The 16,943-nt window shown below is 42.8% G+C and overlaps 1 protein-coding gene across 4 annotated transcripts in view; it reads left to right on the plus strand.

Annotated features, from left to right (window-relative positions):
• RASSF6 (Ras association domain family member 6) overlaps positions 1-12,370 on the plus strand; it is a 30,218-nt gene extending 17,848 nt beyond the window's left edge. For 3 of the 4 annotated variants that reach the window (XM_039542661.1, XM_039542660.1, XM_039542662.1), the window contains 7 exons: positions 1,869-1,960; positions 2,376-2,566; positions 5,014-5,115; positions 7,135-7,186; positions 10,252-10,370; positions 10,463-10,560; positions 12,253-12,370. In XM_039542661.1, coding sequence (XP_039398595.1) covers positions 1,869-1,960; positions 2,376-2,566; positions 5,014-5,115; positions 7,135-7,186; positions 10,252-10,370; positions 10,463-10,560; positions 12,253-12,328 — 730 coding nt within the window. In that variant the 3' untranslated portion in view covers positions 12,329-12,370. The remainder of the gene's footprint in view (positions 1-1,868; positions 1,961-2,375; positions 2,567-5,013; positions 5,116-7,134; positions 7,187-10,251; positions 10,371-10,462; positions 10,561-12,252) is intronic. The other variant, XM_039542663.1, reaches the window with a different exon arrangement.
• The last annotated feature ends 4,573 nt before the right edge of the window (positions 12,371-16,943 follow it).

The raw sequence follows: 16,943 nt of genomic DNA on the forward strand, positions 1-16,943 counted from the left end.
ATGGGGAGGGTTCTGAGTTACAACAGGGAATTCTTTCCCGGGTATCTGGCTGGTGGGTCTTGCCCACGTGCTCAGGGTTCAACTGACTGCCATTTTTGGGGTCAGGAAGGAATTTTTCCCCAGGTCAGATTGGCGGAGACCCTGGGGTTTTTTGCCTTCCTCTGTAGCATGGGCATGGGTCACTTGCAGGTTTAACCTAGTGCAAATAGTGGATTCTCTGTAACTTGAAGTCTTTAAATCACAATTTGAGGACTTCAGTAACTCTGCCAGAGGCTAGGGGTCTATTACAGGAGTGGGTGGGTGAGGTTCTGTGGCTTGCAATGTGCAGGAGGTCAGACTAGATGATCACGATGGGCCCTTCTGGCCATAAAATCTATGACCTATATCTAGAACAGGATTTTTTGTTCGATTTTTAGATAAAACACCAGATACTCATACTTTGCTCCATGTAGTACTTTAAAAGGGTAAGGCTGTGGGTCTATCAGAGAGATCACAGAAGTCACAGATTCCGTGGCTTTCCGTGACTTCTGCAGCGGCCAGTGCTGCCTCAGTGGCTGCCCTGGGCCAGCCACAGCCATTTGGTTCTGGGAGGGGGTTCGGGGCTGGGACAGGGGGGTGGTGTGTGGGGCAGCACTTACCACCAGGGGCAGCTCCAGGCCCCAGCACGCCCAGCACTCCGCGTGTCCCTGGCCGCCCCTCCCCTAGGAGCTGCAGGGACACGCGGAGCCAGGTGGGGAGCCTGCGAGCCCCGCCAACCCTCCCCTCCGCCCCACCCCAGGACCAGCGCAGGTCCCAGGCCATGCACTGCTGCCTGCCACCCCCAGCACCAGCAGGGACCCCGGCCCACCCTCCAGTACCCCTGGACCGCTCCCCCAGAGCACCCCCAGCTGAAGTTTTAGTTAGGGGTATATAGTAAAAGTCATGGACCGCGCACGGGCCATGAACTTTTATTTCACTGACTGTGACCTGTCTATGACTCCCTTACTAAAAATACCCATGACTAAAACGTAGCCTTAAGTATCAGCCATCCACTTGAGGATATGATCGGAGTATTCTTCAAATATAGTTTCTGACACTTTTGCCATTATTTGTTGAATATATTTTCATGCAGATTGTTTACTGCAGTACTTGATCAGTGCTGTAGTTGGTCAAAGACTATTTGTCAAAAAATGTAATGAATAAGGGAATTATTTATAGAGTGAAAGTTGGGTCTGTGGTTAAGGTACTTTATGGCATTTAGGAACGCTTGGTTCCCACTGGACCACAGCTGGTCCCAGTTGGGCCACAGATTTCCTGTATGACCTCGGACAAGTCTCTTGTTATTGTTTTATTTATATTATCACAGTGTCTAGGAGCCCTAGTCCTGGATGAGCACCCCATTGTGCTAGGAGTACAGATCTCTGTGGTCATCAGTTCCCCATCTGTAAAATGGAGATAATGAGACCTCGTTGGCCAGTTTTATCTATATAGAGTATAAGCTCTTCAAAGCAGGAACTGTCTCGTACTATGTCTCTGCACAGTGTCTAGATCGTTGGGACTTTCATCTCAGTTGGGACCCCTACATGTAACTATAAAACTAATAATAAAGTGTGAATAATTTGACACATTTTTTCCATAGTTGACCTGTTCTGCTTAGGTTTATGAGCAACCTGTGGGGCCCTTGGTCCCACATGTTTAGTAAAACATGATATTGTGATGTGCTAGAGTTACCTACTTTATACCATCAAATGAAAGACTCTAACATGATGTTTACAGTTCTGAACAGGAACAGCCATCTGTTATGTGATGCTTGGCTGGAACCTAAACTGAATTCACCCCAATTAAAAAAGAATATCAACCTGTAAATACATGCTTGATCCCTGTTTCAGGGGGATGATGCGCTGGGGCGAAGTTCATAATCTCCATCACATTAGCGAAGAGACACCAAATTCTTCAGAAGAACCCCCAAACCATGAGGCAGGTCAGTGTTCTTTATATAATCATCAGAAAGTCCTTTTATGTGGCTGTGCCAGTACAATTGATGACAAAATTTAGCCCTGTCTGTGGGGAGGAGTATTAAGAGACCCCTTTCCCTGATTCCAGTTTTTAAACTTGAATACATTATAATAAATAGTAGTGATGGCAATACATCTATCTGCTCATTATCTATATAGCAATCAGCCCATAATACTGAACTATACTATCTCTAAGGAGATTACTGGTACTTGCAGCCAGTTCAAACAGCCGATAACGCTCTGACTGCTTTATCAACACTACAAACCATGATGCCTTTGTACCAGCACCACCTACTGGCAAACAGCTATAGAAATGATGCTGCAAGCAGCACTGGGCTGTACTAAAAGGGAGGTGGACTGATGATGTTTTATTTTGTCCAGGTTGCTTCTCTTATGAGAGCAGCACCCTGAAGCCAAGGAGTGTGCAGGAGCTCAACTCCCTGACCCCACACAGAAGCAGAACCTTGAGTGATGCTGCACAAGTGAGGAAAAGGGAAAATTCCCCCACAATAGCAAGAAAAGATGTGGACACGCACAGGTTCTCCATTAATGGGCATTTCTACAACTATGAGGTGTGGACGCTCTCCTGTGTTAAGTTACTGTGAATGCGGCAGAGAACTGATGGGGTGAAATGCAACAATTTGTTTATGGCTTGATTCTGCCCTAACCATCATCAGGTGAGGTGTGGCATGAGCGCTCAGTGGCCCAAGCCTCCAGAGAGCTCCTGCACAGTGTCACTGCCGTGTCTGCTGCACCGTGCTTGAGGAGCGAGCAGTCTCCAGCCTCCCCACTCTGTGTCTGGCTAGCTTGACTGGCTGGTAAAGAAGGGACATGGAGTCGTGGCTCTGCCCTCACCCCATCCCTCCTTGCCCTTTTCCCAGCACCTAATACTGCTGGGGATGCTGTACACACTGGTCTGTGGTTATGTCAGAGAAGGCAGGCCTCAGAAGTGTGCCTTGCACTTGGGAGAGAGGTTTAGGATGGTCCTTCATTCCTGTGGGATTTTGTTCAGCTGCCTTGGACCCGCCAAGCTCTGTCTCCTGCAGAGGCAAGCATTAGCCTTATGGCAAATGGTTCCATTGTGCCTGAGGAGAAGAGAGTCACCTTCACCCTAGAGCTTTAATCGATCTTTTAGATGGATAGATAGCCCAAACCATGGAGCGCCTTGAAGCAAAGGGCCAAGACTTTGAACCTGACGCAGTCGTCTCTGGGAAGCCAGCGCAGAGAGCAGGGGACTATGCATCTTTACTGAGATTCTGGACAGTACCTGTACAAGGTCACTCCTTGTACAGGTACCACCCTGCCCTCTTAGGGGGCCCTGGCTCCCTTATGCACATCCACATGGGCTGACCAAAATCTTTCCCAGATGTGTTTGCTGACTGGAATAGCCCCCTGAGATGCATCTCCCAGTTTTACAAGGTCTTATTTCAACATTCAGTACTTCAGCATCATCTCACTAATTTTAATTGTTGTACACTACCTTCAAATGTTTGGGGTTTGTAATGTTTTACTCTTGTTTGTATTTTACCTCATTCATTTTTTTGCCAGACATTAATTTAAGGTCTATTATTATCATAGGCTGTGACATGACAGGCACATTTGCTTCAATTTCCCCGTTCAGAATCCCCAGTAAATCCACTTCAGGCTCACTTGATTAAATAATACCCCTGCTTGGGGCCAGTTTATTACCAAAACACAGTTCACTGATTCCCCCAACAAAAATCCCAAGCGCAGTCCATTTCCCATATCCCCCATACCTGGTCCTTTCAACCCCGCTCTCCCCAGCAAGTGTCCCACCAGTCTCTCTGCTGAAAGTCCTTCCATAGCCCAGTCCGGTGTCTTCCTCTTCCACCACACCTAGGCTTCTCATCGGTCCTCTTCTGCCAAGATGGCTAGCCCAGCCCTTCCAGCTGGAGCGCAAGCCCGTTCTTCCCAGCAGGAACCCCCACAGCCCCTCTGCTGGGAGATCAACTTTACCAGGGGAGTGTCCCTCACTCCCCCGGGTCCTCTCACTCTTCCCCTGGGTCCAGCTCTCCAACACGGAGACATCAGTGAGTAATCCTCTGTGGTGCTCCCCTTGCCTTCACAGTCCTCTCTGGCTTGGGGAGGTCAGCCGGCAAACCCCCCTTGCTGCTTTCTCTGCCTTCAGGCATCTTCCCCCAGGAAACACCTCCTGGCTCTGGCAACTGTCAGCTTTCCCTTTTCCTGACCTCACTCAGACAGCTCTGATTCACCATCTGTCTCTCTCGCTGGGTGTCTCCAACTCACCAGGTCTTGTTCCCATCCTGGTCTCTTTTGTCTAGGGTCAGCTGCCCTGATCCGCTACAGTCCCAGGTGTTGCTCTGTCCTTTTAATTGGGCATATTGGGAGCCCCTGCTCTGGTACAAGGGCTCTGGACCTATTTCATTCCCAGGGACCAGGCAGACTGTGACAATCTTTACATACAAAAAAGTTTTAACCCTAATCTTTGGCCCTACAGAACTAAACTACTTTCCAAATAGAATGATTGAGCCAAATTCAGCACTCATATCTGCTGGGAAAATGCAGACTAGCTCCATGAAAATCAGTGGAATTACCCCCAGAGTTACTGATAACTGAGATCAGAATTTTGGTCTATTGATTTTAGTGCTAAGAAATAAAAACTGTAATCTAGGATTTTGCGGTAGAAATGCTGTCATAGGTATAACTATAGTAGCTTGGAATAGCTTCATAATATTCTAATTAATTATCTTTATATTCTTTCTTTCCTTCCTTTTTAAGAAACTAGAAAAAACAAAAAACACAAGAACCACACATTGAATAAATCTGTTCACAGAAATATGTCACACTGAAAAAATTGGGAATATGTACCATGCTTTTAAAATATGCATAAGTAGATTTCAAGGAGCAGACCATTTCAAGCAAAGAAGGAATAATATACATGTTGCATGATATATCGTATTGTCCCAGAATGATTTTACACCAGTGTATTTTCACCAAATTGGTGTTAATGTCACATTTTCTTGCTCTTGTTTTTTAGACGTCAGTTTTCACTCCAGCCTTTGGATCAGAAACTAAAATAAGAATAAACAGTAACATGAAAACAGGAGAGGTAATAGAGCAACTGCTTCAGAAATTTAAGGTAATCCTCTTTGTGCGCACACACGCACACGCGCACACACACACACACACACACACACAATTCTGGAAAAGATAACCAGAATATAGAAATGCCTTCTGTTGCCGACTGTATCTAAGGAAAGAAATATTATGGAGACTTGCCACAAACAGAAAGTATACCAATGAAGTGTGCTATTGCCACTTTTAAGGATGAAGGTAGGTTTTATTTTTCCTAAGGCGTCACAGGTGTTCTGAGACTAGTGACAAGTGTTTGATGCTGTCATTACTTTAGTTTCCAGAGCAGGAGGAACTAGAGAATGACTTTGTTATAATTATATTGACAGTAAGGAAAGCTGTACTATATCTTCTGTTTTTCCCAGACTGGGAGGCTAATGTATTGCTTAGTGCGTGTGACCATGTCTCCCTCTAGTGACAGGTCCTCGCAAATATGATTTGCTTATAACTAGTGGCAGTTCATCAGCCCACGCCAGTCAGGCTACAAAATACATATTGAAAACTCTGTTTTACTTAAATCTGTATATGTTTGTCAGTCAAGGACAAACTGTGATTTGATTTAAATGTCACAGCTCACTCTCTCCAGTAGCGAAAGAGGCTCAAATCTTGGTATAGCTAATAGTGCCTCCTGAATCTGCCTTGTTACCATGGCAATTTACCACCCAGGAGTCACTTTATAAGGGTGTTGCTGTGGTAACCACTGCTTGGTGCAGTCATAGCAGGGTTGTAGCAGTTAAGCCCAGACTGCAGGGGGTTTGCGGAGGGCAGGGATGGGGCCTGCACCCTGTGCTTTCCCAGCCTCAGCCCCATGGGGTAGGCCCCGTGCATGAGGAGCCAATGTAGCAACTCCAGCTGCCTGGTCTGCTTGCTGCTGCTTCCATATAAACAAGGTAAGCTTTAATAGCTATTACATTGGGCAGGGTGGAAATAAATATTTTGTGATTTGTGCCTCACCTGCAAAAAAAAAAAAAAAGTCACTAACTTCCACTGCTTACAGCAAAAGAAGCTTTCCTTCAGCTCAAGTGGCAAGACCTGTGTTTTAGTGAGGAAGCTCCAATGTTCAAACCTCGCTGATAAAACATGGCATCTGGATGTATGCAGCCAAGGAATGTTACAGGAGCAGAAAGGCAATTAAAAATAGGCTGCAATGATCTTTTATTCTGGGATGACTAGAATAACCCTTCCTTTGGCCGACTGTCTTCAGTCAAAACTCTCATACGTTCTCATAACTAAGGTGCCACTAGCTCGATGCCCATAGCTTCTCTTATATTTGAGTGTTACATAAAAAAATGCCAAAAGAACAGTTCTAAATGATTGAATATAATCCCCTATCTGCAGTTCTTGCCATTTCAGAATCACTTCATACTGGAGATAATTAATAATAATAATAACAATAATAGTGCCTAGCTTTTATATAGTGCTTTAGATCGTTCTAATCTGACCTTGCTGCTGTACAGAACCCTTAAGTGTGAAGTCAGTGAAATGCAGTGGAACATGTTGTGAAATAAAATGCTAAAAGGAGAATGTGGACTTTTATGAATAATACCCATAACTCATTTTGTAGTGTTATTTAGGCAAATGGGTGGTAGTAAATCCAAATTCTCTACTGCGGTGTCTCTACAGCTGGCAAATCTGATTGTCGCAAAAAGATTTGTATGGAATGTTAGTGTTTCCAGGGAAACAAGGCAGTAGTGATCCATTACTTTTTTGTGAGATGATCCACTGTGGTGATCCATTACTCTTTTGGAAAGTACAATGTTAGTTTTATTAATGACATGGTAGTTGGGGGCAAAGGGAAGGAAAATGGTACCTTAGTGTGAGACCCTGTTCAAAATCCAGAATCATTAAGGGTGTCACACCTACTAATTTTTCTATCTACTATCAGTACTGAAAGCCCATTGTGATTTAAGGCCACAAATTTCAGGTGCATCTCTGTTATCCGCTGACAGTTTAATGATGGGGAAATTTAGCCTATGTGAAATCTGTCACTCGGTGCATTGAGTCAATTTTGGTTTTTCTTTGTCAGATTGAAAACAGTCCACAAGAATTTGCACTTTATATCATCCATGCATCAGGAGGTAAATAAGCCAAACAGTTTGTTTCTCTATTGCTCCACTTCTGATTATACTTCCAGTGGGCTTTGGAGTCTGCTCATATCTTTAACAAAAGGGACAGGCATTGGAGTCTTAGGCCTGGTCTACACTAGGCGTTTAAATCGGTTTTAGGAGCTTAAAACCGATTTAACGCCAAAACCGTCCACACTAGGAGGCACCTTATATCGATTTTAATGGCTCTTTAAAATTAACATATCGGATTAGGGTTAGTGACAGTGCACCACTGACCGCTCTGGACCGCAATCTGAACTCGGATGCAGTGGTCAGGTAAACAGGAAAAGCCCGCGAACTTTTGAATATTTCCTGTTTGCCCAGCGTGGAGCTCCGATCAAATCAAACTAAAAAGAGCTCCGCATGGACCATGCGGATGTGATCGCTGTAAGGGCAGGCAAATCCGTTCTATCAGCGCTCCGTTACAGAAGATGAAATTCAGAATCCTTTTTTAAAAATCTCCAGACAGACGCCATAGCAGGGACTCAGCGCACTGCAGCGTGACAAGTGTAACGGAAAGCCAAAGAATCAAATGGACGCTCATGGACTGGAGGACTGAAGCTATCCCACAGTTCCTGCAGCCTCTGAAAATTATTTGCATTCTTGGCTGAGCTCCAAATGCTTCTAGGGTCAAACACAGTGTCCGCGGGTCATGGCATAGCTTGGCAATCTACTCACCCACCCCACCCCAGAAGCGAAAGGTAAAACAATCCTCTGACTCTTTTACATGTCACCCTATCTTTACTGAATGCTGCAGAGACGCGATAGTGCAGCAGTCAACACCAACATCCTTGCTTCCTGATGGTACAAAAGATGGAAATCCATCCTCATCATCAGCATAAGCTGATCGTGCAAAATGATGGAAATCCATCCTCATGATCAGCTTCAGCTGATGGGACAAAAGGACTGTCATCAGCCTATTGGCCCTAATTTTTCTGGTGGATGGATGGTGCAATATGGTAACCATCCTCATCATAGCAACAGGGGGCTGAGCTCCATCAGCCCCCACCCTTCATGTGTAAAGAAAAGATTCAGTTGCCCCTGGACTAGCAGTGGGATGCTGGGCTTCTCTCCTACACACTGCTTAATGTCCTGTCTGGACTATCATAGCAGCTGGAGGCTGCCTTCCACTCATTTCTCACTAACAAGTCAGTGTGTCTTATTCCTGCATTCTTTATTAATTCATCACACAAGTGGGGACAATGCTACGGTAGCCAAGAAAGGCTGGGGAAGAACGGAATCAACAGGTGGGGTTGTTACAGGAGCACCCCTGTGAATAGCATACAGATAATTTCTGCTCTGACACAGAGCAGGTGGTTCTCTAGCACACTTGCCTATATTAGGCAGCACAGATTCTATTTTTAGATACCAAAAGGAGGGATTGACTCAGGAGTCATTCCCTGGCTGATCGGCCAGGGCACTTATGACAGCAGCCAATGGTACAAAACGATGGAAGGTGCAATATGGCTAGCAACCACTCTTGGCTTTTGCACCCCTGGCTGATTGACCAGGGGCACTAGCAGCAAATGGTACAAAAGGACTGGTAGCCATGATCATCCTCAGTTCCAATTTATGGAAGGGTTTGGATGGTGCAATATGGCTAGTAACCATCTCTGCTGTCATGCAAAAGCAAAAGCATGCTTCTGTGTAGCGCTGCTGAATCGCCTCTGCATCTAGTACACATACGGTGAGAGTCACAAACGGCAAAACAAGCTCCATGGTTGCCATGCTATGGCATCTGCCAGGGCAATCCAGGAAAAAATGCTTGTCTGCCGTTGCTTTCCCAGACGAAGGAGTGACTGACGACATTTACCCAGAACCACCGCGACAATGATTTTTGCCCCATCAGGCACTGGGATCTCAACCCGGAAGTTCCAACTATGGGATAGCAATAGCTACCCACAGTGCAACGCTCCAGAAATCCACCACCGATTTAATGTGTTTAGTGTGGCCGCGCGCACTCGATTTTATAAAATCTGTTTTACAAAACCGGTTTATGCAAATTCGGAATAGTCCCGTAGTGTAGACGTACCCTTACCTGTGCTCCACCAACTGGGGATTAGGTTGGTCTAAAACCATTCATGAAGACCTGGTATAGTCTCTCTCAGTGGAAAACAGAACTTAATTTATTCATCATATGCTTTGTATATATAATGTGTGTCAAGTTAACTTTGTTATTTTAGGATTAGCAAAAATATGCTTAAGGACCTAACTTTAGATAAAATGCTGTGAAATCCCACTGAGCACTTTGGGGAGTACAGGATACCAGTTAAGTTTGTTAGAGGAGGTTCTATTTGAAACCCATAGTATATTGCTCTCAAGGGGTAATAAAATACTTACATGAGGCAGCAACAGCCAAAATCCCTTTCAAATGGTGGCTGTCTGTATATGAGGTCTGCAATTTTTATTCCTGTCATATTTTACATTGGCTTTCAGAATAAGGAAGCTAATCTTAACTCTCAGTTGTCCAGTTTATATTACTGTGCCTTCAGCAGAGAGTTTATCATTTAGTTTAGCAAAAATACCCTGCTTCCTTTATTTCATTAGAAAATAGTACATGGACAGAGGGGAATGTATTGGTCATTCATGTCAAAATGTGAAAGATAAAGAATGGTTTGCAGAATTAGCCACTGGGATTTTATTAAAGAGAAACTAAGGCTAAAATTTCCAAGCCAGTGGACCTTAATTTAGGCTCCTAAATCCATTTTTCATCACCTAAATAGAAACTCCTGGTTCTTTCTCTCCCAGTTTCTATTTTGATGCCTAAATAGAAGTTTAGGGCCCTAATTTAGGTCCCTGGTTTGGAAATTTTGGCCTTAGATCTGTAGGACCATATGCTCCCATTGATCTGCATGTGGCACTCCCATTTATGTTAAGGACAGTTGCGTGTGTTAAGTAAGAGCAGCGTGTGTCCAAAGTATGAAAGTAGTATGTCTAAGCAAAGAATTGGCCATATTATTTGGGTTAGGTATTAGTTGCTGCTGTATGTTGTGCCACAATATGAACATGCACATCAATTCATTTGTTTTCATTCCCAGAAAAGAAAAGGCTCAAGAACACAGACACTCCACTGCTGGAGAGACTTTTACAGGGTCCCTCAGAAAAGATTGCCCAATTTTTTCTCATGGACAAGAATGCAGAAGAAGTTACCAGTGATGTATGTACATCCTCCTCATTCTGCGTATTTCCCAATACTCTTTCTATTTAACACACCTCACTGATGTGCATTTCTTGTGGTCCCCACAATAGGTTGCTCAGTACCTTAAATTTCACGTTCCTCTTCTGGAATCCTTTCTGCACAAACTAGATGAAGAAGAAGAACGGGAGATTCAACAGACAATTGCAAAGTAAGTAGGAGCAAACTAGGTAGGTTTGATTTATTTGTTTAGTCTGAGAAAATACACTTCATTCAAAGTCGTTGGTAGGTTCTACAAAGTAGCACCTATATACAGTATGGTGCTATATTGTGGCTAGCTCTGCACAGGTGCACAAAAATAGAGAGAGGGCGCAGGTAGCCTTTCTCATCCCTCGGGCACACCTGCCAAGTAGCAACCACAGCCTCACGGATTACCATCCCAGTGTGCAAGACCTGTGGATGTCTTCCAGGAACAGCTGTATTGGGCACACTGGCCAGCAGGGCGTGCACACTGCACCCTTTGAATGCTGTTGCAGCTTCCACAGCCTCAGTGCTCCCAGAGATATTCTTGCTCAGTCAGTCAGAATGCCTCCAGAGACTGCCGCTGGGCCAGAGCACACCTGCATCACACCCACACCCAAACTCTCATCCCACCCCTTCCCCCCCACACACACACACCCATGGGCTGTGGCTGTAAATGCCAGAACAAATCTGGTAGTGTTTGCATAGCACTTAGCAATGATTTGCTAATAGAAGGGTCAGTGGTGAGGGTGCTAACCTGGCACTCGGGAGACCCAGGTTCAGTTCCCTACACCCGAGTTCTCTAGTTGTAAAAGGAGGCTCGTAGTGCTGCCCTTATGAGGATAAATGTATTAAAGCAGAGATACTCAGACTGAGGCTCGGGAGCCACAAGTGGCTTTTAAATGTGTCTCCTCTGGCTCTTTGCAGGACATGATATTAAAACACTGTGTTTTAATTATTAACTAGTCAGGATGCTTTTACTTTGTTATTAACTGATTGTAGTTGATAAAATAATAATACTTGGTCAGTCATTTTGCTATGAGAATAATATATGTATATACAGAACTAAATATGTCCCCTGTTATACAGTTTAAATATGAATAGTACTATAGTAAATGAAACAACGAATTCACACTACGGTGGCTCTTTTGGGTAATTTGGCTCCTGAACCACTGAGATCTGAACATCACTGTATTAAAGATTGTGGAGAGATGTAATCTGGAGAGATGTATAACTCAACACCCCTTAAAACTGCTCTTCAGCTAGCTGACACGCACGTTCCTGACGCCAGCCAAGGATGTACCACAGTCACAGGCACTTTAAAAACACAGCTCAATAGCTAAGGCTAGGTCTACACTGGCAATTGAATGACAAAACTTTTGTCTTTCAGAGGCGTTAACTCCCCCTCCTCCCCTCCTGAAAGACAAAAGTTTTGCCAACAACAGTGTTTTGTTGGCACGAGCGCTCTCCTGCTGACAACCCAAACGCCGCTCATCTGGGGTGGGTTTGTCGGCAGGAGAGCCAACAAACAGCGGCCACACTGCACAACTTTTAGCAGCACAGCTGTAACGACACAGTCATGTCACTAAAAGCTGTGTAGTGTAGACACAGCCTAAGCATGTAGAGGACTTGTCACTGAAGTCAACAGAGGTATGTCAATTTAAACCAGCTAATGATGTGGCCAAAACAAACAGGACAGGGAATCCAGAAAATTTCAGAAGTTTTCTAACAACAAAGTTGCCATTTTCCATCAGAAATTTTTTTTTCTGATGAAAAATTTCTGACCCATTCAAATATTTTATTGAACATTTGAGCTGAATTTCTGCATAGTTCAGTGTGTTTTGAAATTATTGCGCTCTCTCTCTCTCTCTCTCTCTCTCAGATACGGTAGGGAGAAGGATATCATCCGTCAGCATCTTGACAGTAAAACAGTAATAAAAACGGAGACTACTGTATAATGTCACAGCCTGCAACTGATAAAACACTTCCTCCAAGTCAAAGGAGACTTAATTTTCTATCCCTTATATCCTTGGAAATATTGAGAATGTGCCATAACTGTGACATCTATAGCACATGGGCCTGTCAAGTGGGGTGGGGGGTGTTGCTGGTGACTGTGCATCTGGGATTGAAAAGAGACTCCACTGCAATCTGAATGGGAATTAAGAAGAGCTGATAAAAATTGTATTGTTCTCTAGCATGGGTACTGCACATTGTGAACACTCTTGTAACTTGAAACTTCAGAAAGGAGAAAAGCCAATTAAAAGGGCACAGCGTTGAAACCTGTCCACTTGCACCCCACTAGCCAGAGCCAGAGAGAAATATCGTAATCACCCAGATGGAGTAAGAATCGTACTGAAAACTGAAAATAAAGTCATAGGCTGTCTTTGGTTTAGAGAAATCGTTTAGTCTGAGTCTGGGGGTGCTCGTTAATGGATCTAGGGCCAAATTTACGAAGGTATTTAGGCACATAAGCAGGTGAGGTAGCTAAATCCCATTGAAAGTCGATGGAAGTTAGGCACCTAAGTCCCTTCCCTTTGTAAATCAGACCTTTAGTGTTTTAGTTTGAATAAGAAGATCTGAAAAAGACCCTTCCCCTCATGCTTTGTATTTAATGAATTGATTAAAAATAAGAGGTTAATTTTTCACCTGAAACTCCTTTTTAAGTCACTGTATATTGAGCTCTCTCTAAACATGATTACAATTGATCAGTTTCTTCAAGACCCCTCAGAGGTATTTTCTTTTGGATAAGAAAGGGATTACTTTCCTATTTCCTTGTTCCTTCTTGTTTAGAGGCTGAGATGGACTCTGTTCAGCAGACAAAAATATGCATAGGCAGTACGATCCCAGTGAGTACCACTGGGGCAGACTAGCATAATTCACCCATGTAGCAGGCATTGTGTGGCCACAGCGCAGAGTCTGTATCAGTCTCTTCCTTAATATCAGTCACTTGGATCACCCATCCCAAGCATTTTGCTAAGGCCAAACTTGCCAAGTTGTGAATAAAGCCCATCTAATTCATAGGAATAACTCACTGCCCCCTGTTATCAGGCTGTGTTTGCCTTTTGTCTTGTGGTTTCTATGTCCCATGTTGAGCTGTCATGTACTTATGCAAATTATACAGGACAAACATTGAGGGGTTGCTGTACCATAATGCACAATAGGCTGCCGTAGAACATAGTGGAATAAATGACACAAACATAAATAACCACTTTCCTCTTGCCTGAGACATTGTAACTTGGATGGTGCATCAAAAATGAAAAGCACCGGTGTTAATGGGAATTATTATTTGTTATCGGCAACTAGTTTATTTTAATGTACAGCTTCTTATAACCCTGCCTGTGCACTTTTTATTAAGGTGCTTATTTTTTAGCTAAAACCATTCCGCAGTCAAGAATATTTAGTATTAAATATCTCAAAGCTAGAGCTGTCCATTCCTTACGCCAATAAACGCAGCTGCAGTATTTGAAAAGTTTCATTGCCAAGCCTTAAAAAACAGGAAATATGAGCCAAAAGGTTTAGGCTTGTAAAGGGCAGGCCACATTTCAATAAACTCTTGACCTGTTTATGGTTTTGGGTCAAAACCAAGTAAATTAAATGATTATGTGGTTTCCACCCAAAACCAAGCACAAGTTAAAGTTTTAGCTGAGTTTCACCTTGAGTTTTCAGTTCACTTGACGATGGAGTGTAACCTTTGGCGCTGGTTAGATGGCACTACAACATACTTAGGTATTGTTATATTAATGTAACTGGAGTACAAGCCTTCTGGCTGATTAGAAATTATATAATTTGATTGTTTTAATCTTAATACAAAAAGGTATTTTTTGTAACTCTGGTCTCTCTCAATGGTTTGCAATGTATCCAGTGCATTATATGTTTGAAAAAATTCTGATGAGTGTTATGTAGAATGGCCTATGGAATTCAGCCTAGTAACTGGTGAGTCATTATTTATGAATACAGAGTATGAAAATGTTGACATATTAATAACTCGGTGACTTGGCTGAGATGTAAAAGCTCATCAATCTACAGGCCATATGGAAAATGGCTGGGAAAAATAAAGTTCGGGTCCAGTAACACCTACACGCACACAGTTCTTAATTTAGCAAAGCACTTAAGCATTGGCTTAACTTTAAGTAAGTGCTTAAATCCATTGGCTTTAATTGTTTAACCAAATCAGGCCTAAGTAGAGGGGAGTTTTACATTTACATAAAAGCTGCAAAATTGGTCCCACTGAGAGTGTAAATGGATAGATTTAAGGTACTTTAAATCTAATAGGTCTATTTTCAAATAAAATAATCCCATTCCAGTGGATAAATTATGAGAGTAAAAGTTCGTCCTTACAAAGGTTATCACGGAGGAAAACAGATTCATATCCAATTATCCTTATTACATTTAAAGTAATGTCTCAATTAAGGGGAAAACTAGTCTGTCTACATGGATCTTGGTCACCCTCTCATTGTGCATATTGTTCCAAGTGTCAAATTTATCTTCCATTTGGTACTGCAAGATCATGAGCAGATACAACCTGGTAGCCCAGGCTTTTGTTTTTGTCAAAATGACCCTATCAAGTTACACTCATGTATGTTGGGGCATATGTATCGTTTTCAGAAATCACAGTACTTAGCTTTAATGTGCTGTTCCTGCTTGGTAATGAGCCTTTAAAAAAATAGGAGTACTTGTGCCACCTTAGAGACTAACACATTTATTTGAGCATAAGCTTTCGTGGGCTACAGCCCACTTCATCGGATGCATAGAATGGAACATATAGTAAGAAGATAGATCTGCACACAGAACATGAAAAGGTGGAAGTTGCCCTACCAGCTCTAAGAGGCTAATTAATTAAGATGAGCTATTATCATCATCAGGGAAAAAAAACTTTTGTAGTGATAATCAAGATGGCCCATTTCGGACAGTTGGCAAGAAGGTGTGAGGATACTTAACCTGGGGAAATAGATTCAATTTGTGTAATGACCCAGCCACTCCCAGTCTCTATTCAAACCCAAGTTAATGGTATCTAGTTTGCAAATTAATTCCAATTCAGCAGTTTCTTGATGTTACTTTTATGTTTTATTTCTACTCTGTCAAACTCATCAATGCGTGAAATACAAATGAAAAGTAAAAGAAGTAAGTGTTGTAAAAAACCAAGACTAAGACAGATGGAGAAGACTTTAAAAATATAAGAAACCAGAAAAGAAAAAAAATGGCTGTGATTCAGCAAAGAAATGAAACGCAGGCTTTAATTTTAAATGTAAGTGCCACTGACTTTGTTGAGCTTGAAAGTCAAGTACATCCTTCGAGTGTGGTGTCATCTATTGAATTCCGTTCCCTTTCCTTTATCATATGTTGTATATGTAGGTTGTAAGTTATTCAGGGCAAAGAGCTGCCTTCCCAGGTTTGCAGAGTGTCTAACACTTTGGGGCATTATAAAAATAACTGAAACCTGGCATGGGCCTGGATGGATTTTTCTGCAGTGTCTCCACCACCTGAACTGTTAAAGAAACAAAATTACCAGTTTGTAATGGTACCAGCCATTTGCAAACATGGCAATGATTTTGTAGAAAATTGTTTGAGCGCGATTGTCCAATGTGATGAATCAACTGGCCAGGACAAGGGAAGAGTTTATTCAAAGCTTTATTCGTTATTGAATGAAAGGCAGCAATGAGAGATGAAAGTAAGAGCAGAATTGCCTTTGTTTCTTTGAATCACAGGACTATGACAGTGACAACTAATAAGAAAGCAAGCAAATGCAGTAAAGAGGGCAGAGATGAACTTTATCTCCATCTTCACAGATGAGCTAGGAAAAATGAGAAAAATGAGTTATTTACAGTGGTAAACAAGAAAGTGGCTTTCTATTTTTGGTAGTGATAAATCACTTTAAATGAGCCACATTAAATCTGAACATCTAGGTATATCTGTTTGCAAACCTTTGGGAGAAAGGGTTTTCTTTTAGAGATATTTGTCTTTTGGTATTTGATGGCATCACATACCCTCAGTTCATTTATATGGATAAACAGGAATGCCAAAACGGCCCCTGTTGCAAGTTACAGCAACCTCAGGCAGGTTTCCGGGGAGCCATGCTGCTACACGGGTTTGCCAGAGTGCAGCACATTCCAACTCTGCGTCCAATATATCCTTTATCTGCCTTTATGCCAGCCTTTTGCTCTACATCTGTTCAGGATGCCCAGCAAGACACTCTTCAGGTGCCTTAAGGCAGCTTTCTAGTTCCCCTTGTGCTGTTGTAGCATCGTGTGCATTAGCAAGTTAAAGCAGTGAATGTCTGTACTGTACTTTCAACAAAGTGCTATTAAAATGCTAAGTTAATCGATGATGATTGATTATGCAGTGACACAAAGGCGGTTTAAAGGGGGCTAAGGGGCTGGCCCTTATACACAGAATCAATGGAATCTACAGTTACACTAGCTAAGCTAAAAATTATAAAAGCTTTCAATTCTTATGCTGCACAGAATAAAGCTGGAACAAGAAGACCCACCTCCATGATACAGGGGACTTGTAGTTGCAGCAGTTTAACTTAATCATTTTTCTACTCAATTTAGTTAAATTGGTGCAAAACACTGT

Source organism: Mauremys reevesii, linkage group 5 (genome assembly GCF_016161935.1).
Source record: "Mauremys reevesii isolate NIE-2019 linkage group 5, ASM1616193v1, whole genome shotgun sequence".
NCBI classification, from domain to species: Eukaryota; Metazoa; Chordata; order Testudines; family Geoemydidae; genus Mauremys; species Mauremys reevesii.